General features: G+C 34.3%; 1 protein-coding gene across 6 annotated transcripts in view; it reads right to left on the bottom strand.

Moving 5' to 3' along the window:
* LOC412818 (NMDA receptor 2) overlaps positions 1-26,406 on the bottom strand; it is a 311,909-nt gene that overhangs the window by 130,905 nt on the left and 154,598 nt on the right. For all 6 annotated transcript variants that reach the window (XM_026441777.1, XM_006569470.3, XM_006569473.3 and 3 more), the window contains exons 2-3: positions 13,412-13,885; positions 6,770-6,941 (exon numbers count right to left, since the gene is read on the bottom strand). In XM_026441777.1, the coding sequence (XP_026297562.1) occupies positions 6,770-6,941; positions 13,412-13,699 (460 nt within the window). In that variant the 5' untranslated portion in view covers positions 13,700-13,885. The remainder of the gene's footprint in view (positions 1-6,769; positions 6,942-13,411; positions 13,886-26,406) is intronic.

Below are 26,406 nucleotides of genomic sequence, written 5' to 3'. Positions count from 1 at the left end.
AATCGCGTTTCACAATTTTGAAAGTTTCGAGAAAAAGTCCAAGTGAACGATAATGGAAGATCTCTTTCACACACACACATGTACATCCATAATTTTCCCCGTTTAAAACTTTACACCCTTGCAAAGGGTATATATATATATCGTTTAAAACGCTCCTCAAAGGGGGATAATTCACCCGTGATGCTTTCCCACGCGAGAATCGTATTAAGATGTAAAAACTTTCCTTTCGTACCTTTTCAATTTATTAAATTCGCTTGGAGAGAGACGACCACGATTTTCATAAGGTGTATAGCTTAATGGGGCGAAAGAGGAAGGTGACGCGAGCAAGACGCATCGTTTTAGCCGGATGTTGTCGCTTCAAGTGCCGCCCTCTGTGCATACACGGGGTGTTGGAAAAAAAGAGAACCAAATTTATTGGATTCGATCGAGTAATTCGGGGAAGATTGGAAAAAAGAAATCGAGCAACTCGAAGAGGGATGAGAATACTTTTCGTAATTCCTTGCATTTATAATTTAATTATAACGAATTCTCTTTATTTTACCGCGTGAAATTAGCGTTATTTGTTTCGCAGCGAGTAACATCTTTTCTCTCTCTGTAAAGATTTTTTTCTAATTATTTTATCGCGCGAAAAAAAAGGGAATAGATGAAAGATTTCTTCTACGTCGAGTTGCTTCCTGGCATCTTGAAAGGAAAAAAAATGGGCGTCCCTTAAAAATTAATTTTCCCTTCCCAAGTTATTCTAACAATAATTCAGGTAAAAAGTATGTTTCTTTATTTAAAATTACACCCTTGTTCACTTCTAATTATTTTATCGCGGGAAAGAAAAGGGAAGAATAGATGAAAGATTTCTTCTACGTCGATCGTTGCTTCCTGGCATCTTGAAAGGAAAAAAAATGGGCGTTCCTTAAAAATTAATTTTCCCTTCCCAAGTTATTCTAACAATAATTCAGGTAAAAAGTATGTTTCTTTATTTAAAATTACACCTTTGTTCATTTCTAATTATTTTATCGCGTGAAAAAAAAGAGAAGAATAGATGAAAGATTTCTTCTACGTCGAGTTGCTTCCTGGCATCTTGAAAGGAAAAAAAATGGGCGTCCCTTAAAAATTAATTTTCCCTTCCCAAGTTATTCTAACAATAATTCAGGTAAAAAGTATGTTTCTTTATTTAAAATTACACCCTTATTCTAATTATTTTATCGCGTGAAAAAAAAGGGAAGAATAGATGAAAGATTTCTTCTACGTCGATCGTTGCTTCCTGGCATCTTGAAAGGAAAAAAAATGGGCGTCCCTTAAAAATTAATTTTCCCTTCCCAAGTTATTCTAACAATAATTCAGGTAAAAAGTATGTTTCTTTATTTAAAATTACACCCTTGTTCACTTCTAATTATTTTATCGCGGGAAAAAAAAGGGAAGAATAGATGAAAGATTTCTTCTACGTCGATCGTTGCTTCCTGGCATCTTGAAAGGAAAAAAAATGGGCGTTCCTTAAAAATTAATTTTCCCTTCCCAAGTTATTCTAACAATAATTCAGGTAAAAAGTATGTTTCTTTATTTAAAATTCACCTTTGTTCATTTCTAATTATTTTATCGCGTGAAAAAAAAGAGAAGAATAGATGAAAGATTTCTTCTACGTCGAGTTGCTTCCTGGCATCTTGAAAGGAAAAAAAATGGGCGTCCCTTAAAAATTAATTTTCCCTTCCAAGTTATTCTAACAATAATTCAGGTAAAAAGTATGTTTCTTTATTTAAAATTACACCCTTATTCTAATTATTTTATCGCGTGAAAAAAAAGGGAAGAATAGATGAAAGATTTCTTCTACGTCGATCGTTGCTTCCTGGCATCTTGAAAGGAAAAAAAATGGGCGTTCCTTAAAAATTAATTTTCCCTTCCCAAGTTATTCTAACAATAATTCAGGTAAAAAGTATGTTTCTTTATTTAAAATTACACCTTTGTTCACTTCTAATTATTTTATCGCGTGAAAAAAAAGGGAAGAATAGATGAAAGATTTCTTCTACGTCGAGTTGCTTCCTGGCATCTTGAAAGGAAAAAAAAAATGGGTGTCCCTTAAAAATTAATTTTCCCTTCCCAAATTATTCTAACAATAATTCGGGTAAAAAGTATGTATCTTTATTTAAAATTACACCCTTGTTCACTTCTTGTTATTCATCTTGTCGTTCATCTCTAAACACGTTGAACGTGTTTCTCCAATACCACCACCCTGTACATGGAATGCGCGAGTCGTTGTCCCAATGGCGCCTGGCTGCCGTCCAGGCTACGCTGCGCGTAATATGATTTGCGTAAGTTAACTACACCTTTTTCGTTTCTTCTCGATGGCCAAATATGGCGGCGTCCAGCGCGGAATTAAATTTTCATTCGTGTAAGAACGGGTCGTATACAACGCGTTTTTTACAACGATGTTGCAGGAAACAATAGACATTCCATATTTTTTATTTTTTCTCATACATCCTCGAAATTTGGAAATAATTTACGATCAAACGATTATTCGATTTTGAATCGAAAGATGGAAAAGTATGGAATTGCAAGTATTTGAATTTTATCAAATGGAAGAGCGAGAGATAAAGAGAGAAATCTCTATTTACTTTTAACCGGGTATTATGGAAAATTTCTCTCCCCATTTACATATTTGATTTTCCAACAATATTCGAATATCGTCTTAAACGACATCGCGACATAAAATAACGCGCGTTGAATAAATTTTTAATAACACAAACAGCAGCAGCAGCAGCTTGACTCAAGGATCGAGAGCGAAAACTTTTTGCAATTATAGAGAAACGAGAAACGTTATTATTATTTCCCTTCCAGTCTATTAACCCGTATCTCGTTGTCTGCATTAAATATCGCCAAGTTTTCTTTTCTTTTCTTTTCTTTTCTTTTTTCTTTCCAATCTAGCACAACTTTCTTATCTCAATTATTCTTTCAGTGAATAATCCTCAAAGAAAGGGGCTTCGAAAACTTTGTACTTGTAAAGAAATGTTTCTCGTTTACTCGAGCTTAAATTAAACAAATGATTACAAATAAAAAAAAAAAGATTATTATTATCGTTCGAAAAAATTGAGAAACAACGATTTGATTCCAAAAAATTAACCAAAATTTTTAATTTATCAATCCCTTTTAATTTACCATCCCCTTTAATCAACTTTGCCACATCTCCCAATTTTTTCCTCGAAACAGACAGAAAATTTCTCTCTCTCTCTCTCTCTCTCTCTCTCTCTCTCTCTCTCTCTCTCTCCCTCTCCCTCTCTCTCTCCCTTCTCTCTCCCTCTCTCTCTTTCTTCCAATTTTTTCTCCGAAACAGACAGAAAATTTCTCTCTCTCTCTCTCTCTCTTTCTTCCAATTTTTTCTCTGAAACAGATAGAAAATTTCTCTCTCTCTCTCTCTCTCTCTTCTTTCTCTCTCTCTCTTTCTCTCTCTCTCTCTCTCCTTCTCTCTCTCTCTCGAAGCGGGATAAACACGCGCATTTTCATTTTTCAACAGAAAAAACAGGAAATATCTCGTTCGAATCGAGGGATCGTAAACAAAGGAGGCTGAGTCGAGTTTTTTTCGCAAAATGCCCCGATAAGTCGGCTTTGTCGTTGCCTCCCTTTCAACCTGGGGAAAAATTTAAAGGTCGAACTTGTAATACTTCGCTTGGCCAGCCTGTCGCCGGGATAATCGCTTTCGCCTCCGTCAAAGCTTCGTTAACCGCGATTAAATTGCGGTTTGAAAAGCTGCGCGTGTCTCTGTCTGTGTCTGTGCGTGTGTGTATGCGTGTGGTCGCATCGTTTCCAGGGAACGGAATAAACGGACATGCGAAATATTATTTATAAAAAAAAAAGGAAAAAAAGAGAAAAAATACGAACGATTTCGGTTTTTAATTAAACGGTGTTTGTTTCAGCCCAACGACGAATATTTGCCTGTTGACAAATTGTTTTCGACCAACGATATTTTCTTGATTACTATCCTATTTTCCTGACGCTCTGTTGTACATTTATTTCGTGTTAGAGAATATTATTTCATTCCAGTAATATGTGTTTTCTTTTTTTTCCTTTTCTTTTCTTTAAGATTGGAAGAATTTCTTTGAATTCCGTTTTTTTTCTTTCGTTCGTGGCGCAGAGACAGATGGAAAACGTGTGTGCGAAAGAAAAAAAGAAAAAAAGAAAAAAAAAAAGGTTCGATCCGGTTTTTCGAAAAGCAGAGGTATACGAGAGATTCTCGAGACATCCTCGAGACGTGAGAGGAATCATGCATTGACCTTTCGTTCCTGCCATCCTATTTCATCCCCTAAATCCCACATCAGACCGCGGATGAAGCTTATCTACGCTCTTTTTCTTCTTCCCTCATCGGAGAGAGAAGTTGCACGCGAGGCGAGAGGTGTTCATAAATCAGTCGATTACTTGGCTGTGTTTGAAAGCTTCTTGGGAAAAAAAAAAAGAGAAGAAGAAGAAGAAAAAGAAAAAGAAAAAGAAAAAAAAGAGCGACACCGGCGAACCGTGAATCCGTTCAAAGAAAAGAAGGAAAAGAGGGGGGAGAAAAAGCAGCGTCGACGCAGAGAATTTTATGAAGGCATATTCGTCTTGCGTCGACAAGATTTTCGCGCATAATTCCCCGCCTATGAATGAATATATTACGGAGAAAATATTAATAAAATAATTCTCCGTGTTGAAACATGTAAAGTTTTTGTGAGATTTATAGATTTATATTTACGAGAATAAATTCGAACGACATTATTGTTCGACTCGATGATAAATCGTCTTTGTCCATCCATGAAAATTATGAAATGAAATATTTATTTTGATTCTTCTGTTCTATATATCGTTGAAGAAACATTTGTGACATTTGTGAAAAGTTGTATTATATCTAATTGAAGGATGGTAGAATTGGAATTCAGAGGATCTTTTTTTACAGATGAGAAAAGAAAATAACAAAACATTCGAATTTTCTGTATATGAAGCGTAATTAAGAGGAGCGTCATGGAGACCGTTCTCGTTTTAAAATTCAACGTGTATACAAAAGTTACATACACCCTGTATATATCTTTGCTTTTTATACACGTTACATGTCGATAACGTCTTATCTCTTATCTCTCACATTTTGATCATTCAATCTTAACAATTTTAATTTTCAGTTTTTCAATTTTCGACGTAACAATTTCGTCGAAATCGTGGATTACTCCGATATTTCATCTTCCCTCCGTAATTTACAACAATTTTACGTTCCCGTGAAAGGTTTCTCTCGAGAAAGGTTTTTTCCAAGAATCGAACCACGCCTCAATACGGTATTTCTCTGATAAGGAGAGAATCCTCTTAGAGGTGAGAATTCCCTCAATCTAGGAGAATTTTCCAATCTTGCCTTCGATTTATTTCCTAAATTAATTATTAATTTTCCAAATTACACGAATATTTTAAAACGAAGCAATATTAAAGATTGAAATCTTTCTATAAATCTATCGAAAATAAATATTGTTTCGAATAAATACGTTTGTTTGCTCCGTGGAAAATGACGTGGAAAATCCTTTCGTCCAAAATTTCCAGAAGAAACGAGCAGTTCCAAGTAAACGAGCGAACAAAGAACTCCATTAATTATTCAATCATTCCGATTCCGAAATCCGCATAATTAACCGAACAATCTGCAAACTGGCCAAGCGCCAATAAAACGCCTCCAGCCTTTCTTCTTCCTTATTTTTTCCTCTTTTCCCAATTACGAGAGAAGAGAAAGTTGAAAAAGTTGGTCGATCGGGAAAATTTTTTTTTTTTCACCTTCCTCCAAAACGATTCACAGGTGTTCCCCGTGAGAAACGTTTCCTCGTGGCTCAGAATTCAATTCTTCAGAAATCGATCCACGCTTATCATCGTATCTGTGATTCATTTTCCAATTAAAAAGAAGTTTCCTTCTGATGAAAATACAGAACGCAAGTATTTTCATCGGACGTCGTTCGCGAAGAGTTGAGGAATGTTTCTTAATTTAAACAAGATATAAAAACTTGCCTGTCCGAGCCAAGTTTAATTGAGAATTAAATTTACATACGGTCGTCGGTGGGCTTTTCGAGATCGTGGATGGAAAGATTATATCATCTCTGCCCTCTCTACATTCCTTCGTTTATTCTTGCTCCAGCTAGGGAAGGAAATGTACTTACAGGATTGGATTAAAAGATGAAACAATATTCGAGGAATAATTTTTTTATCCGGACTTCTCACCGGATGAATTTCTCCCTTCTTTTCAACCCTCCCTCTCTCTTAATCTCCTCCTTCCACACCGTATTAAAATCCGTTCCACATGATAATCCGATCTAATGAATAGATTTAATTGAAACACTCTTTGAAGAAATTCTCAAATCTTCATTTTGTCGTCGGGCTCTGTTTCTCGTCTCGTTATCCTCGAACCATCGAGGAAAGAACGATAAAATATTGAAGTTAGTTTCGAAATCGTAGAAAGATAGTTGAATTTATGTGTTCGATTATCAAATATCGGAATTCACAATTGCTTGCCTCAGAAAAAGTACATCTTGGATATAAGAATTCCACTCTCTAAATTAATCGTGGTGAGAAAGTTGCTCTCCTAGATTTTTAAATTAGAAAATTGATTCCTTTGAAACGAACGAACTTGCTGAGATGTTGTAACATAATTTGATAATTATTCTAGGTTATTTGAAACGAGATATTCATCGAATAGTTACGAACTGTGCTTTCTGTATCTACGTTTGATTTACGTAATCTCTGTGCTTTATTGAGAGAAAGTGGATGGTTTAATTGTGATGGCGACTTTACTTACCGCTCGGGCTCGGCGTGAGCGATTTCATCGCCACCTTCACGTGGATGTCGTACCGCTCGAAAAGTCTCAATTTCCGGCCCTTCGTGCTTTTCTGCAACGTGTGGATAGCCGAAGTCACCGCTTTCGTGTACTCCCTTACCTCGAAGGACTTGTGAGGAACCACCATGCCCACCTGTTACACGCAAGACTTCGAATTAGATCGACAATTTCCATCTTCCACGATTTTTCGTATTCTAATTATTCTATCATTTTTCATTGCGTATCAAATGTGTCGATGAAGGGGTGAATAAGATTCGAATAATTTCTTATTATATTATTATTATTACGCATTTTATCATTCGATTTTTCAATGCCGAGTAAATGGAATTTTTTAATCGAGTTCGAGTATCAAGAAATTGTATTGAAATTCTGTTAAATTGAATGATTTTTCGATTTTTTTTTTTCAATTAGAGAAAAAGAAACGGGAAGTAAAAATGTGAGTTTATAATTGTGCAATAATTGATAATTTCGAAAATTATTAACTAAAGTAATATACAATTTTACAAATCGGATAGGATTCGATCAAAAAGTACATTGATCGACTATGTTTATATATGTAATGATCGACTTAATTAATTAATAATTTCGTATATATTAAAATTTGTTGCTAAGTGGCGATTATTAGTTGATTAAAACAATCTCGATAATCAATTTCTTCCAATAATTAATTGGAATTAATTATCGATCGAACGTTTCAATTTAAATATTAAAGAGCTTGAAACACACATATATATTTAATCTTCAAGATGAGAACATAAATCAATAAACAAAAGAATACGAAAAGTGGATCACAGAAGGAAAAATTCACTTTGTGTCGAAACATCGTTGGAATATTTCTACGGGATAAATGGCCGCGCAGCAACGTTTCTTTGTCTTTCCTTCGCCACTTGCCCGAAGACCAGGGTCGCGATATAACGCAGGTACTACGCATTGAAACGGACGAAAAAGTGCATCGAGAGAGCGTTCACTTTGTTACGAGCGGAGAATGGATCAGCTAGCACCTGTTGCGCCGAATCGATCGTGCCGGATGAATGGTATATGCACGTAGGCAGGGAACGGACAATATAAGTTAACCTTACTGCCTACCACCTCCCTCCATCTTTCGACACGCTTGACAGTCGACGAAGCGGAACACAAGCCTCTCCAACGTGGAGAACGAGAGAGAATTTTATTAATTTTCAGTTGTGTAGAGAATCTTTATATTTATTAGGCGAGTCGAGTGCCACTTGGGATCGATTTGAACAGTTTAAACAGTTTGAAGTTGCGAATAAAGTTAATTCGATAGTTTATCGAGTTTAATAATAGTAGATCGTAATGCAAAATTGTTGTATTGAAAAGTAGATCAATTATAATAATAGCTATAATGTAAATGTTATTTTAATTACTTGAAATGAAACTTCTATAAATGAAATTTTTAATTCGTTATTTTATATTTATATTTATTTTATATTTTTATTATATATTTATTATATATTTTTATTTTATATTATATTTTATATTTTTTTCAACAAGTTAATCCAATATATTAAATATCGATTCTTTAACATGGAGAACACAATTGAGAGTTTTATTATTATCGTTTTGAAGATCAAGCCAATCAATGTGCTTTTGGAAAAGGAGTACTATATTCAAAACGCAGAGTTAGTGAGCAAGAAAGTGTCTACTTTTCGACACGGTGAATTTGTTATTATTTAAATTGATAAAAAGAAGCAATAATCCTAAGTGTTGGAAAGATTGGATCGAAATGGGACACGGTGTACAATTAAAACATATTTTGTGGAAAAATTTGTGGTTTTTGTTCGGAGAAGAAATGCATTTCTCTGTCTTGAAATATATGTGGTTAATTAGAAATATAAATCATCCCGCCATTAACAATTAGACGCGACCCAGTTTTCCAACGTGTCGCCATAATTGCCACCGTTTTCGCGGTAGTTTAAGCTAATGCGTTAAAAATTGGACGCTCCCTTCCCGTTTTCCTTCATCCGTTTCCTCCACTCATATTTTTTTTTCTTTACCATTCCTTCGTTTCCCTCGCCGTGTTATATTTCATTCTTTCGTCCCTTTTCTTCTTTTCTTCTTTTCTCTTTCGTCCTTGCAGCGCTCTTCTTTCTCGCGTCACTTCTCATCCTTCAATTTTCGTCCCTTTCCCGCGCTTTCATTGTCCTCGCTCGTCCTCCCTTTTTTCCCTCCTCCCTCACATTTTTTTTTCCCTCCACTCGTGCCACGAATTTTTTCATTTTCCTTTCTTATTATCCTGCTTTTTTTTTATCTTTCTCGCACCGCACGATTTCTTTTCTTCTACCTTTTCTCTCTCTCTTTTTCTCTCTAATTCCACTTGGCGTTCCTCCGTTTTTTAATTCAAGTCCGCTTTTCATTTCTTTCTCTTTGCGCTATTTTCTCCAAAAATATTGTAATCCTCCTAACCAAAATTGAAAGTAATATTTTCTCGAAGGGAAATTCCTTCATCTAATATGCGAGACGAATTTAAATTCATCGAATCTCGGAATATTCGAATCGCGGTATCCTTTTTTCCCTAAAAATCAAATGCATTCTTCTATATCCTGGTATCGAACAATTACCCACAAAAACGGAAAGAAATAAAAGAGATAAAACGCGCGTAAGTGTTGGAGTAATCGAAAATTCGAACCTAAAAAAAAATGTCTATTTTTTCCAGGACTATCCATCACCGAACGGCTTCCATTTCAGAAACCGCGTTCTCCAAAAATATTGTGATCCTCGTTTCTTCTTCCAAAAAAATTAGAAGTAGTAATATTTTCTCGAAGAGAAATATCTAATCTCTAAAAATATCATTATTTAAAGAATAAACTTTTCGAACAACAACGCTACCTTTTTCTTTCTCTAAAAATCAAATGCATTTTTATATCGAACAATTATCTATAAAAACGGAAAAAATAAATAAAGGAGATGAAATGTGCATAAGTGTTGGAGTAATCGAAAATTCGAACCTAAAAAAAAAATATCTATTTTTTCTAGGACTAAGCCATCCATCACCGAACGGCTTCCATTTCAGAAACCGCGTTCTCCAAAAATATTGTGATCCTCGTTTCTTCTTCCAAAAAAAGTAGAAGTAATAATATTTTCTCGAAGAGAAATTCGTATCTAATCTCTAAAAATACCATTATTTACCCTTTTCTTTCTCTAAAAGTCAAATGCATTCTTCCACATCCTTGTATCGAACAATTTAAAAGAGATAAAACGCGCGTAAATGTTGAAGTAATTTCGAAAATTCGAATCTAAAAAAAAAAAAAATGTCTATTTTTTTCCAGGACTAAGCCATATATTATCGAATCTTCGAACAGCTTCTATTCAGAAACCGCGTTCTCCAAAAATATTGTGATCCTCTTCGTTTCTTCTACCAAAAAAAGTAGAAAGTAATATTTTACATTATTTAATTATGTATAATATTAATAAACTTTTCGTCAATCGAACAACAATGCTACCTTTTTTTTTTAAAAAATCAAATGCATTCTTCCACATCCTTGTATCGAACAATCATCTAAAAACGAAAGATATAAAATATAAAAGCATAAAAGAGATAAAATGTGCATAAGTGTTGGAATAATTTCGAAAATTCGAATCTAAAAAACAAAATATCTATTTTTTCCAGGAGCCATCCATTATCGAATCATCTTTTCTTTTTCTAAAAATCAAATGTATCCTTGTATTATCACAATTATCTATAAAAATTATTTAAAAAAGAAACAAAGAAGATAGAGAAACATAAATGTCGGAGCGTAATTTCGAAAATTCGAAGAAGAGGAAAAAGAAAGGGAAAAAAAAAAAAAAAAATGTCCGTTCATGCAAGGATTAAGCATCCATCCATTACCGAATCGGATTCCACTTTGGAGGGGAAAGGGATGGGGCGCAGAATGGGCTTTTACCCGGAAACGGGTTCGATTGTTTCGCGAAAGTTGGGAAAAGCAACGGAATAGGATCCCCGGTTCGGTTCGGGGAAAATCGAGAAGGGGGGGGGGGGATTGGAAAGCGATTCCTTCCGCGACCGACGAGGAGGCGAGGAAGGTGTGCATTACGATGATTAAACGTGGAACAACGGTAGCGATCGAGGTAGCGATAGTTGCCGCGAAAATGGAGAGTAATAGCGCGGGATAATTGCTCGGTTCAAGTTGGCTTTTCGGGTTTAAAGCGATTATCCCCCGGCTCGTGGAGCTCGCGGGCTGTGTGCGGATCGAGAAAGGAGGCGGTGATTAACGCCAGGTGTAATATTTCACGTCTGCTGATGGAATCGAACGGGATAAAAATCTGCCTGAGATTTCCTCTTATCGTTATTATTCGAGAGACACTTGGACGGTAAACAAACGCGTGCAATTCTGCGTAATTAACGGCGACAGCAAATTTCACGATTATTTCGCTTATAAAGCGTCTGATTTTCTGGAAAATTAGCGATGATTTCGATTGATTCAAGAGAGCAGATTTGACGATTTCCTGTTCGAGAATGATTTGGATGATAAATAAACGCGTGCAATTCTACGTAATTAATGGCAACAGAAAATTTCACGATTATTGGTTATTTCGGTTATAAAGCATCTGATTCTCTGGAAAATTAGCGATGATTCGATTGATTCAAGAGAGCAGATTTGACGATTTCCTGTTCGAGAATGATTTGGACGATAAATAAACGCGTGCAATTCTGCGTAATTAACGGCGACAGCAAATTTGACGATTATTGGTTATTTCGGAGATAAAGCGTTTGATTTTCTGGAAAATTAGCGATGATTAGTTTCGATTGATTCAAGAGATTTGACGATTTCCTGTTACTTATTCGAGAATGACTTGGATGATAAACAAACGCGTGAAATTCTGTGTAATTAACGGCGACAACAAATTTGACGATTATTATTTATTTCAGAGATAAAGCGTTTGATTCTCTGGAAAATTAGCGATGATTAGATTCGATTGATTCAAGAGAACAGATTTGACATTTTCCTATTACTTATTCGAGAATGACTTGAATGATAAACAAACGCGTGAAATTCTGTGTAATTAATGACAACAGCAAATTTGACGATTATTGGTTATTCGAAAATGATTTCGGCAATAAGCGTCTGATTCTCTGGAAAATTAGCGATGATTAGATTCGATTGATTCGATTCAAACGAGCAGATTTGACGATTATTCGGCTATAAAGTGTCTGATTCTCTGGAAAATTAGCGATGATTAGATTCGATTGGTTCGATTCAGGAGAGCAGATTTGTTATTCGAAAATCGATTCGGGAATACTTTTTTGAACGATGATTTTAGTTTAGATTTGCATTACATCGTTTGAAATAAGTTTTTTGGTATAATAAACTACGCAATAGGATACTGAAGTAAGAGAGAAAAATTTTCGTTCTTCGAGATGAAGGTTTATCCTTTAGGAAAAGGAAAACGTCGATATTTAAATAAGATATCCTTTTAAAAAACTAATCCCTCGCTTTAAACGCGGCCAGTATTTTCTTTATAAACAAGATCATCCGATTCCAACGTATTTATATATAGAAGTGAAATCGATTTTCTTCCGGAAAACGGAGGAGGAGGAGGAGGAAGAGGAGGAGGTCGCCATATTCGAAAGAGCGGCGGGGGTAAAATCCGTCTTTCCGCGTTCAACGTGGAAACGTTGAATTTTTTATCGTTTCGAAAAGGGACTAAAGTCGTTTGGAGACACGCGAGCGAGGAGAGAGAAAGAAAGAAAGAAAGGAAGGAAGGGAAGAAATAGAATAGCTTTTTAGTCCCGAAAGATCCGGATATTCTATAACCGTGGAATGTTGTCCTGATTACTGGTGTTCCAACTATTCGTAGAGGGAAAATTATCGGGGATACCGAGAGGGAAGAACGTGCAGAAACGTAGGATGGAACGGGGTCATTGCTAATTTTATCCTTTCGAACGTTCCTCGTGTCGATTTGCCAGGTTAAAAACGCGTGGAATAATTAATTAGAAGTAAAAATCGTATGAAAACACGCTTATTTATAAAATATTTATAAAGAAGATTAAGAATAATAATCGAGCGGAAAAATGGAATTGAATTGAAACTTGGATTCGAATTTTGAGAAAGAACGCAGAGAAACGGAGCAAATCTTTCAAATCCAAAGATCCTTTCCAACCATCGTGATTGAATGCTTCCATTTACAACTCCTGTAAAATTGTAAGAATTATAATAGTTTTAGATAATGAGGATCCTTTAGAAGAATACAAATTCTCAAGAGAAGAATTATAATAATTTTAGATAATGAGGATACTCTTTAGAAGAATACAAATTCTCAAGATACGTCGCATTCTGCAATTATAACTCAGTCATTAAGTAACTCATCTTTAAATATTCGAGTTAATACGTTTCATAAGTTCTAGGCAAAAAATTTTCTCCTCTCTTAGTTCCTTCTCTAATACAAGATCTTTCTTCACGATTATCTCGCGATAGAAAGAGATAACTATAACTATAAAAATCCACATTTCACTCTCGTTATTCCTTCTCCTTCTCTCCATCTTTCCCATCACAAAGTCTACATCCCATCTTTATCCAATATAACACCTCGTGTAACGTTTAACGTATTCAACAACTCACAGCCGTGGATAAAATTTCGGCTCACCTTCAAGGTGCTGTTGTACCCGTTCTTGTCGGTCGACGGTGGCGCGTAGGTGAACGTGGCGGTCGTGGTGGAGGTGGTGTACGTTCTCTGCCTAGTCGAATTGGGAAATCTCGCCTCGCCGAGTTTCACGCCCGAGTGGCCACGCCCCCCGTAACCCGCAAGCTTGCCTAACATGCTGCGATCGCTGGTCCCTATTTGGATACCGCTGCCCCCTCTCGTGACGCCGCTTGTCTGCAGGCAGTCGACCACGGAGAGAAGCAGCACGAGGGCGTACAGGAATCCGCACATTTTTCTCTCTTTCTTCCTTTTTTCTCGTTTCCTTTCGTTGTTTCGCCACCAGACGAAAGGGGCTCTCGAGGTTTCTCGCCCGCTTTGCCTCGCTTCCGTTCACGAGGGTGGACACAGCCTCATCCCGTCCGGGCGGACATCCCTTGCCCTCTCGCGACCCCTCGTCATCGCATCATGCTCGAGATCCTGGAAGGAGAAAAGAAGAAGAGGAGGGTGTGTTAATGTGCAATGGATAATAATAATAATACGTTGAAATATATATATATATATTTGTTCATTTGGAGTTGAATCGAATTGAAATTGGGATGAGAATGTTTGAAAAAGAATATTTAAGAAGTTACTTTTCGATTCGATATCTCGAGATGTAAGGATTGTGAGTGAGTCTGGGTTCGTGAATGGACTCGTGATCTGCATCTTTTCTGAACGAGTTGAAATGCTTCTCCAGGAATAGCGTCTGTCTCGAGGATGAGTCGGTGAAACGAGGTGTAAATGAGAGATTTGAATGAGGAACGAAGAAGCGTAAGGATTGGAAAAATTATCCTTTTCTTTACGCGACGATATCTCGGGAACCGGAAGTCGTATCGAAATAAACGAGAAAGTATTTTGAAGGAGAAAGTTTCGCGCTTCTAACCGTTGTTCTAACTCGTTGACAAGGAATCGTTGTGCTCCAAGTTATAACGGTTCGAAATTTTCCTAATTTTAATCTAGAGTTTAATCGAGTTCGTGATTGAAAATTATTGTTTTTCGACGATATTTCCGGAACCGGAAGTCGTATCGAGGTAAACGAGAAAGTATTTAGGATCATGTCGAAATATAAATAGTCATCGTGTTCGAAATTTTTCTAATTTTAATCTAGAGTTTATGATTGAAAATTAGTCTTTTCTTGATGTGACGATATTTCGGGAACCGGAAGTCGTATCGAGGTAAACGAAAAAGCATTTAAGATTATGTTAAAATATAGTCATCGTGTTCAAAATTTTCCTAATTTTAATCTATCGATGATATTAAAAGAAATATGTATACTGGAAGTCGATTCAAAGTAAACGAAAAAGCATTTAAGATTATGTTGAAATATAGTCATCGTATTCGAAATTTTCCTAATTTTAATCTAGAATTTATGATTGAAAATTAGTTTTTTTTTACTCAAATATTTTGGATATTTTGGAAACCGGAAATCGAAGTAAACATTTAGGATCATGTCGAAATATAAATAGTCATCGTGTTCGAAATTTTCCTAATTTTAATCTAATTTTAATCTATCGAAAATATTTTGAGAACCGGAAATGGTATCGAAAAAGCATTTAGGATCATATCGAAATATAAATAGTCATCGTGTTCGAAATTTTCCTAATTTTAATCTAGAGTTTATAATTGAAAATTAGTCTTTTCTTGACTCGACAATATTTCGAAAACCGGAAATCGTATCAAAATAAATGAAAAACCATTTTAAAGAGTAGGATGATGTCGATATAAGTAGTCATTATGTTCGAAATTTTCCTAATTTTAATCTAGAATTTATGATTGAAAATTAGTTTTTTTTTACTCAAATATTTTGGATATTTTGGAAACCGGAAATCGAAGTAAACATTTAGGATCATGTCGAAATATAAATAGTCATCGTGTTCGAAATTTTCCTAATTTTAATCTAATTTTAATCTATCGAAAATATTTTGAGAACCGGAAATGGTATCGAAAAAGCATTTAGGATCATATCGAAATATAAATAGTCATCGTGTTCGAAATTTTCCTAATTTTAATCTAGAGTTTATAATTGAAAATTAGTCTTTTCTTGACTCGACAATATTTCGAAAACCGGAAATCGTATCAAAATAAATGAAAAACCATTTTAAAGAGTAGGATGATGTCGATATAAGTAGTCATTATGTTCGAAATTTTCCTAATTTTAATCTAGAGTTTATGATTGAAAATTAATCTTTTCTTTACTCGACAATATTTCAGGAACCGGAAGTCGTATCGAAGTAAACATTTAGGATCACGTCGAAATATAAATAATCATCGTGTTCGAAATTTTCCTAATTTTAATCTAGAGTTTATAATTGAAAATTACTCTTTTCTCTACATAACGATATTTCGGAAAGTTTTAAAGAGTAGTGATTCCGTTTCTAACGATTCATTCGAATTCTAATAAATTTAAAGTTTTAACGATTCAAAATTTTCCCAATTTCAATAAATTTTCATTCGATTTAAAGTGACTTCGAAAATCGATCAAATTTCAATACGTCAAAAAGTTGGATCGAAATAAACGAAAAGAACGAGAATCGTTATATTGTCGTCAGAATTGTAACAAGTGCAACGTTTTAATTTTTATTTCTCCGGTTGAAAATGTATACACGTTATAATATAATTATAATATGATAATAAACGGGAGAAGAAAGCCGCATTTCGCATGGATTCGCCTGGTCGATACTTAATATTAATTGTCTCGAATAAACGTAACTCGTGTTATTAAATTTTCATCGAGTGATAAAACGATGGAAATTATTAAATTGACTAATTACGGTGATGATACGAAACACCAATAATAACCGGTGAAAGAATTATCGTGTAATATAATCGAACATCCCGGATTTCAGTTAAATTCGCGACCGATTAATAAACGAAACAATTTCAATTCTATCTTAATTCTTATCAAGTGGAAACATAAGATGAGATTTTACAAGTAGAACAAGTATCGTTTCGAATTCTACACGCGAGAGGGATATGGAAATTCTAATCTCTTCTCTACAACGATGAAGAATATATATATATATATATATATATATATATATATATATTTATGATAATATTAACGATAATATATCAAGGCTAATTACCGTATTAATGTATCTTAAATTAATATCTATTCGGCTAGGATCGATTCTATTATTGGAACGCGTCCCGTGTTCCCTTAATTTATTAATTCACGTCACGTTTAAAATCAGTTTAACGAGGACGAGCGTTTTATTAAAAACGGGGGTGGCGGAGCGGAGTATAATAAATGTCGATGTTTGTTAGTTTACAAATATTAATGAACGAGGAGGCGAGGATGGTTGAGGTTCAGATTATTAATTTGTTAAAACGAGCAGGGAGACGATTTTAAACGCGCAGATTGCAAAATGGATTTTTTGAATAACCATTCGAAAGGTGAACGTGGAGAAAAGGTGGTCGTCGACGATGATCGAACGAGAAAGGACGAGAAACTCTCTCAAAAATAATCAGATTGATGATTGAAAATTAAGATTGATATTAAATTCAATTATCAATCAATTATTCGTTACTAAATAATCAATAATTATTGATTAATAAGAAAGGAATCAGAAGTTGTTCAAGCATGGAATGATTAAATTTTTCATCGTGATTTAATATATATTTTTTACATAGTTTTCTATATAGAAAATATTTAATTCACTTTTAATACAATTTCAAACATATTATTTGATAATTTCATCATCGTAGTGTATGAAAATAATCTGTCAACAGGAAGCGAAGATGGCAATAATTTTATTAATATTATACAATAAATAAAATAAAAATATAAACTATAGATATAACATATCTAACATATATATAACAATAAAATAAAAACTTAAATTTAAACTATAAAATAAAAACAAATTTCAAACTCAATTCTTCCGAATCGTACAGCACTGAATTTTAAACGATTTAAAAATTACGAAGAAGTTAATCGCGATTACTGATTTATTTCAACAATGATCGATCGATTAACAATCATTGAAATTAATTATTCCTCGATTCAAATGTAATCTGGAATACAGAACGAACCAAACGATACATAACTAAACTATATTCCTTTTAACTAAAAGTAGAAACAATTCCTTTTTGAATAATCCTTTCCCCGATTTCCGAGAGGATGGAGGACCGTCACGATTTCGGTGAGATAGTTAATTACTGAGATTAACCGTGCCGTTGTCCCAACATTATCATCGTTCTTGCTTCGCAGTTTCATCGAGAGGAACCGCATTAAGCGCGCTTAAGTATGACAAACGGAAACCTGGATTGCTCCTTCTCCCCACGAAATTGCGCGTCAAACGACGGCGAAACAATTCCTTTGCCGCTCTATGATAATCACCTTGATGCCGAGCGACCGTGAACGAAATCGTAATTGATACAAACAACGCTCCTTCTGTAATTTCTACTCTATTTCCAACATTTGTGAAAAGAGAGATTCTTTAAGGATTAAAAAATCGTAAAACACCGGATTTCGTCTTATTATTTCGTTCGAACGAAGACACGTTGAGAGACAATTAAAGAACGATTAAGAAAAATTGGGCAGTCAAGATTATTCGATGATACGAATGGATTTTATCCAAGCTTTGTCTGGATGTGTTTGTGGAGGAAAAAAAGAATAAATAAATTTCCTTTATCTATGCTAAAAAGGTTTCCTATTTTTATATATAAGGGAATTTTATACTACTTGATGCAACAGCGACTGGATGAATATTTTTTCCCCGCGAGATTCGGAGGGAAAGGATTTCGAAAGAATCTCGAGTTGGAATTAGTTCTCTTTATTATATCCGTGCTTATGCAATTTCTAATTTGTAATCCTCCTTTCTTTCTTTCCCTTCCAATTTTCCAACTTTTCTCCCCTTTTTTCGATTCAATATTACGTAACTAGGTTAAAGAGAGCACTGCATCGACATGGTTTCTTTAACTCGAGAAATTCGAATATTTAAATTCTAAATTCTTTTAATCCCCTAATTTTATCTTAAAAAGAAAGAATTCCTTTTCTCTTCTTCAGAAACAACCCTTATTGTTCGTCGATATTTACTTTCAGCCAAATATTCATCGTGAAAATAAACAAGAGCAACATCCAACCATTTGTTATTTTCACTTTACCTCGCCGAACCGAGAAGAAGAACAAACGGATCTCCTCGTTTATCTCTCGAAAAGCGTCTTTGGAAAACCACAGCTCCTCTGGTAGAGGAGAAGAGGATCGTTACGGTGTTGCATTCGAGTCACGGCATGCAGACACACCAGTCACGCGGAATTTTCATTGTTCGTCGAACCTGTTTCTCGCTTTCCTCCAATTCATTCGCTTCGCTCGTAACCCTCGTTTAACGTACGCGAAAACGCATCGAACCCCGTTCGCCGCAATTTCTACGGCAAAATGGCGGGTGGAAATTTGGTTTCGTCGCCAGACGGATCCCTAATTTCGTTCCAAGAGCTCGAGCATCTTGGATTAATCTCGTAGCACGAGCTTAAAATAAATAAATAAGCGTATAATTATAAATTACTATTTTTTTTAGAACAAGATTTTGGAAATTTTTAAGTAGATCAATTTCGTTGAAGAAAGAAATTTTTGGAGAAAAGAATTTGAGAATACGAGTATCCTTTATTCTTAGAATTGATGACGATTGGTAAAAAATAAAATATTCTCACGAATATATTCGTAGGTTATTTTATACGTGATAAATATATTTTTTTAGATTTTGGGAATTTTTAAATAGATCAATTTCGTTGAAGAAAGAAATTTTTGGAGGAAAGAATTTGAGAATACGAATATCCTTTATTCTTAGAATTAATGATGATTCGTGAAAAATAAAAAAATATTCGTCTCACGAATTATATTTTATACGTGATAAATATATTTTTTTAGATTTTGGAAATTTTTAAATAGATCAATTTCGTTGAAGGAAGAAATTTTTGGAGGAAAGTATTTGAGAATACGAGTATCCTTTATTCTTAGAATTGATGACGATTGGAGAAAAATAAAAAAATATTCGTCTCACGAATATATTCGTAAGTTATTTTATACGTGATAAATATATTTTTTTAGATTTTGGAAATTTTTAAATAGATCAATTTCGTTGAAGAAAGAAATTTTTGGAGGAAAGAATTTGAGAATACGAGTATCCTTTATTCTTAGAATTGATGACGATTGGTGAAAAATAAAAAAATATTCGTCTCACGAATATATTCGTAGGTTATTTTATACGTGATAAATATATTTTTTTAGATTTTGAGAATTTTTAAGTAGATCAATTTCGTTGAAGAAAGAAATTTTTGGAGGAAAGAATTTGAGAATACGAGTATCCTTTATTCTTAGAATTGATGATGATTGATGAAAATTAAAAATATATTCATCTCACGAATTATATTTTATACGTGATAAATATATTTTTTTAGATTTTGGAAATTTTTAAATAGATCAATTTCGTTGAAGAAAGAAATTTTTGGAGGAAAGAATTTGAGAATACGAGTATCCTTTATTCTTAGAATTGATGACGATTGATGAAAAATAAAAAAATATTCGTCTCACGAATATATTAGGTTATTTTATACGTGATAAATATATATTTTTTCTTTTAGAAAAATTAAAGATTGGAAATTAAATCGATTTTAAACAATTGGACGCGACGTCGAAGAAGAAAAAAGTGACGAATTCGAAAGAATTAAAGAAATTAAGGTAATGATGGAAAAGTTAACGAGATTACGAAAAAACGAACCATCTTCCTACTAAAATTCTTACTTTTTAAAACACGGTTCTCGTACGTTCAGTACGAGAAAGAATATATCGTATCGTTGATTAGATTCTCCGACTTTGTCTCAATTTACACGCAATAATTCAAACAATCCACGCTCGAGAAACACGATGCAATTTTTCTTCGGTTATTATATCTGTCAGGCAACTACATACAACTTTTCACTTGGAAGCTTGATTAATTTTCAAGAAACTATGATAAAAATTTAATTAACGAGTGCTATATATTTTCCTTCCTCTTTTTTTTTAGAGTAATGAAACGAAGAATTCTCGTGTTCTTCCTTTCTTAATCATTTCTCACACATATACAAACGAACAAATTTTCACAAATTTTATTACATCACCAACATCGAACCAAATATATATCCCATCTCGAATCTGAAATTCTCTTCCAACTTGATTTTCGAAAAATTTATTTCTCAACAATCTTTCCCTTCTCGCGAGAAGCATTTTCGTTCTCCAAAATGGTGGAGCATTCCTCTTGGAATTCCCACCGTGGTTGGAATTTCGTCTGGAAAACGGACGCGCGCGCCCCTCTCCCGGAAATCCCAGCCTGCATGCACGGAATCGCAACGACTCAAGATCTCGCGACGAGATTGTTTCGAGTTTGTTTCGCGGTGCGGGGAGGGGGGCGGTTCACGTGAATAATTCTCGTTCCCCTTGTGAACGAGTATCCTTCTCCACGGAACAAAGGGCAAGCAACTCAAGCTTCTTCCTCCCTACTGGAAAGTGATATTGTTCTCCTCTCCTCGCGTCGATCGTTACACCCAACTTCTCGTGAATCGGGGGGATAATTGGCTCGAACAGGTGAATTTCTTCAGAGATGTTTCGTGCTCTTATTGAATATTATTACACTCTCCGCAATGCCTTAATCTTGGATCTCTCTCTACTCTTTGATCGAAAGATTCTGAAGGGATCGAGGATTAGATATATATGAATGAAATATGAACGTTTTGAACGAGCTCTTGTTTGGAAGATGTTGTATCTTTATATATTTTTATTAGGGGAATGATTGAAAATAAAGAATATATTTAATAAGGGAAAGAGGAATAAATTATGTTATAAATTATGTGCTCTTATTTGAATATTATTATACTCTCCTCCCCTTCGTAGTGCCTTGTTAATCTTCTCTCTACTCTTTGATCGAAAGATTCTGAAGGGATCGAGGATTATATGAGTGAAATATAAACATTTTGAACGAGTTCTTGCTTGGAAGGTGTTGTATCTTTGTATATTTTTATTAGAAAATGATTGAAAATAAAGAATATATTTAAAGGATAGAGGAATAAATTATGTTATCGTGGAAGCACCAAAATTAATTTTTTCTAATGTTTCGTGCTCTTATTTGAATATTATTATACTCTCCTCCCCTCTGCAATGCCTCGATTCCTTAATCCTTGGATCTCTCTCTACTCTTTGATCGAAAGATTCTGTCAATCGAAGGAATCGAGGATTATATATGGGTAAAATATGGTTTTGAACGAGTTTCTTGCTTGGAAGATGTTGTATCTTTGTATATTTTTATTAGAAAATGATTGAAAATAAAGAATATATTTAAAGGATAGAGGAATAAATTATGTTATCGTGGAAGCATCAAAATTAATTTTTTCTAATGTAACGTGCTCTTATTTGAATATTATTATATATTCTCCTCCCCTCCGCAATGCCTTAATCTTGGATTTCTCTCTACTCTTTGATCGAAAGATTCTGTCAATCAAAAGGATCGAGGATTAGATATATGTATATATGGGTAAAATATGGTTTTGAAGCGAACTCTTGTTTGGAAGGTATTATATCTTTGTCAGGGGAATGATTGAAAATAAGAAATATATTTAATAAGGGATAGAAGAATAAATTATGTGATTGTGGAACCACCAAAATTAATTTTTTCTAATGTTTCGTGCTCTTATTTGAATATTATTATATTCTCCTCCCCTTCGTAGTGCCTTGTTAATCTTCTCTTTACTCTTTGATCGAAAGATTCTGAAGGGATCGAGGATTAGGTATATATGAATGAAATATGAACGTTTTGAACGAGCTCTTATTTGGAAGGTATTGTATCTTTGTATATTTTTATTAGAGGAATGATTGAAAATAAAGAATATATTTAATGAGGGATAGAGGAATAAATTATGTGATTGTGGAAGCATCAAAATTAATTTTTTGTAATGTTTCGTGCTCTTATTTGAATATTATTATACTCTCCTCTCCTTCGTAGTGCTTTGTTAATCTTCTCTCTACTCTTTGATCGAAAGATTCTGAAGGGATCGAGGATTAGATATATATGAATGAAATATGAACGTTTTGAACGAGCTCTTGTTTGGAAGGTGTTGTATTTTTGTATATTTTTATTAGGGGAATGATTGAAAATAAAGAATATATTTAATAAGGAATAGAGGAATAAATTATGTGATTGTGGAAGCACCAAAATTAATTTTTTGTAACGTAACATGTGAGAATTGTACAATTTTAAATCTTCTTTTTCACGGATTAAACGAAAAATATAAGAATTGATCATATTTGAATAGTTTTTTATTTTTTTGTAGATTAAATTTTAAACTTCATATTAGAAGATTGACACGATGCAATGATTTATCAATGATTTTTCATATGTTCCAGAAACTCTCTACTTTTTTTTTTATATTTCATTTGCAAAATTTTGCAAAACTGTATTGAAATTTTAACGAAATTTTACTGCCAGCCATGATAAATACAACTGGTGGATTTTTTAATCCAGTCATTAATATTTATGAATTAATTTTTTAAGCTATTTTATGACATATGCATTTCTGTAGTTGTTTATTTATTATATTTTGGAGATATGCAAATGAGATTCCATTATTTAGTTGACAAATTTTTTTATTCCTTTCAATGTTTGAACGGTATACAGTATATCTTGCTTTTTTCATTTCATAATTTTCAGTTTTATTCAATTTTCATTTATTAAATCATTGGATAATAATAATAAGATTTACTTCTTTTTTTAATAAGCCTCTTCTCCTCAACATCATAGTTTCTTTGGAATACCAATTCTAATTTCTAATTCAAATCATTTTTTATTCTATATTAATTAAATGCAATGTCATATAAATTATAATAAAAAGCTTTTTAAAAATTAAATCTCCGGAAAAAAATAATTTTGTTACCTCCTATTCGAAACAGCCAGTTCATAAATAAATACAGAGACATGAATTACGATATATAAACAATTTTAAAAAACTCTTCTACCGATTCTACCCTTAAAATACATTTTAAAATACCTTTCTACTTGGATATCCTCGAATTAATACCATATATATTATTATACAAACGGAGTACGAGTTTCTTTAATATCTTCCTGAATACACATCCTGAATGTCGCAGAATGTTACGTAAAATTGCGTAACGTAGTAAAAAGTTACGCCACGAGAGAAAGATTGCAGAAATATTTCAGCGACTCGAAACTTAGCTTTCGAGAGGTAGAAGAAATTCTTCCTGGGACAATAAAATAAAAAAAGGGTGGTGTTTAAAAGGGAGGAGGATCGAGATAAAGGAGAACACTTTGGAGAAGTTAAGGAATAAGCGAGTTCTCGAACAAATATACACGATACTTGGGAAATGCTTTGAAGGAGATCGTTTGTGGGTTCGTTATTCTTGGAGGGCAGCCTGAACGAGAATTTCGAATTTCACAGGATTGTGAATCGTGAGCGACAGAATTGACGATCTACACAACACGAATATACGGTAGAACTTGAAGTGTACCGTAACTTGTTGTATAATATAATATCCTAATAGCGTTGAACAAGCTGGTTGCGCCAGTAATATCTCCCAGTATTGCCTCCAGGATCTCTCCTACTGTTTTCGATCGAATCAAAGGTTACGCAATTATTCTCTTTACTTGATAAATATACAAATTTTAAACCTTCCGATTCTTGTAATTTTTTCATCCTTGTTTTCGAGAATCGAAAATTGGAAACTTCGATCGAGATACATTATGATCGTTAATATTGGGTTGGCAACTAAGTAATTGCGGATTTCAGTTGAAGTTGATGACGACTTAATCAAAGCAATAATCGATTCGGATCGTCACAGTACAACTCGTGAGATTGCAGAGAAGCTTCATGTATCACATACACGCATTGAAAACCGCTTAAAACAACTTGGCTATGTTCAAAAACTCGATACATGGGTTCCTCGCGAACTGAAAGAAAAGCATTTAACGCAACGCATTAACAGTTGCGATTTGCTAAAGAAACGTAATGAAAATGATCCATTTTTAAAACGACCGATAACTGGCGATGAAAAATGAGTTGTTTACAACAATATCAAGCGGAAAAGATGGTGGAACAGGCCACGTGAACCAGCTCGAACAACATCAAAAGCTGGTATTCGTCGAAAGAAGGTTTTGTTATCAGTTTGGTGGGATTACAGAGGAATTGTCTATTTTGAACTCTTACGACCCAACCGAACGATCAATTCTGTTGTCTACATCGAACAACTAACGAAATTAAACAATGCGGTTGAAGAAAAGCGGCCCGAATTGACAAATCGAAAAGGTGTTGTATTCCATCATGACGATGCAAGGCCACACGCATCTTTGGTCACTCGGCAAAAATTATTGGAGCTTGGTTGAGATGTTTTGCCACATCCACCATATAGTCCTGACCTTGCACCATCCGATTACTTTTTGTTTCGATCTTTACAAAACTCCTTGAATGGTAAAAATTTCAATAATGATGATGATATCGATCGATACCTGATTCAGTTTTTTGCTAATAAAAACCACAAGTTTTATGAACGTGGGATTACGATGCTGCCTGAAAGATGGCAAAAGGTGATTGATCAAAATGGGCAACACATTACAGAATAAAGTTATTTAGTTCCATGAAAAAATTGTCTTTGATTTTCTAAAAAAAATCCGCAATTACTTAGTTGCCAACCCAATAATTCGAACGATCGTTTAACGTTCTTTTCTTCTTTTCCAGTGGATTACCGAAGGAGTAACGCTTTATCATTCCTCTGACAAATTCGAGCACTTACTGCACGAAACATCCATCTTCCTTTATCCGGATTGATTCAACTTTCCATCATTCGGCATATTTGTCGACAACTTTAAATATTTGTCTCTCGTGATACCATCATTTTGCATCGTCTCGGAGATTCGCCCGGAATGTCAATATCCGTCTCGTGTCGATGCAAATCTACCGAAGAGAGACAAGACACGATTCCACCAAATCTCCAATTGACTCGAAAACTATGCAGATTTTCAGATCGAGCCACGAAATAAAATTCTAAAATATTTAAAAATCGTTTCGAGAAATGTAAGACCTTTCTCTCTCTCTGCTTTTTTCCTCCCTTTCTTTCCTCTCGTCAACACGAATCACAAGGGAGCAAAGAAATACACGTACGCGGTGTGAATAAGTTTTTGAAGGAGCTCGTGCTTTTTTACGGACCGACGCTTCGATAAGATCTGCTTTGTTTCTTCCTCTCTCTCTTTTCGCGTTGGAACAAGAGAGATGCAATTGTCGTTTCACGAATAAAGTAACAGTTTTCTTTTCTTATATTTTTATTATACATAAGCTTGTTCCAAATTAAAAATCAAATGATTATCGAGAAAAAAAAAGAATTCTTTTCCATATAACATGCTCGAAACTCGAAAGAGGAGATTCGTTGCAACGATTTATATTTTATCGCACGATCGGTCGGTGAACAGATGGCGAAGGGATAGGAACGGTTGGTGAATTTGATTCATGGCCATTCTTACGACACGTTGGGGCGCACGTTGCGCAATAATTAAGTGGTACACGGATTAGCAATGCTCGATACCGGCTCGATGGTGCGCAACCGGCGATTAATTCGATTCGGTTTGGCCAACTTAATCGACGACGGTATTGAATTTCGATCGATCGGGGCTATGATAAATGCAAATTGCGTCGCGCCTATGTACATTACGAATTTCGACCGGGCAATTTTCATCGTGCAACTATAATGTTAAATTGGTATAATTGGTTTTAACCTTTTGCCACGATGAACGTACCATTGTATCGATCGATATATCATATTCGCGAAAATATTTTATCAGATAATAGGTAAAAATATATTCTCAAAAAAGTGTATTCATTTTCGAATTCCACGAGAAACGAATTGGAAAAAACTTTTTCCTTGGAACAGTATTATGTTTCGATGAAGAGAGATTATCATTTCGTCTGTCTTTCGACTTGAAAAC

Source organism: Apis mellifera, linkage group LG7 (assembly GCF_003254395.2).
Source record: "Apis mellifera strain DH4 linkage group LG7, Amel_HAv3.1, whole genome shotgun sequence".
Taxonomy (NCBI): Eukaryota; Metazoa; Arthropoda; class Insecta; order Hymenoptera; family Apidae; genus Apis; species Apis mellifera.
This window is presented reverse-complemented; position numbering and strand designations above follow the sequence as displayed.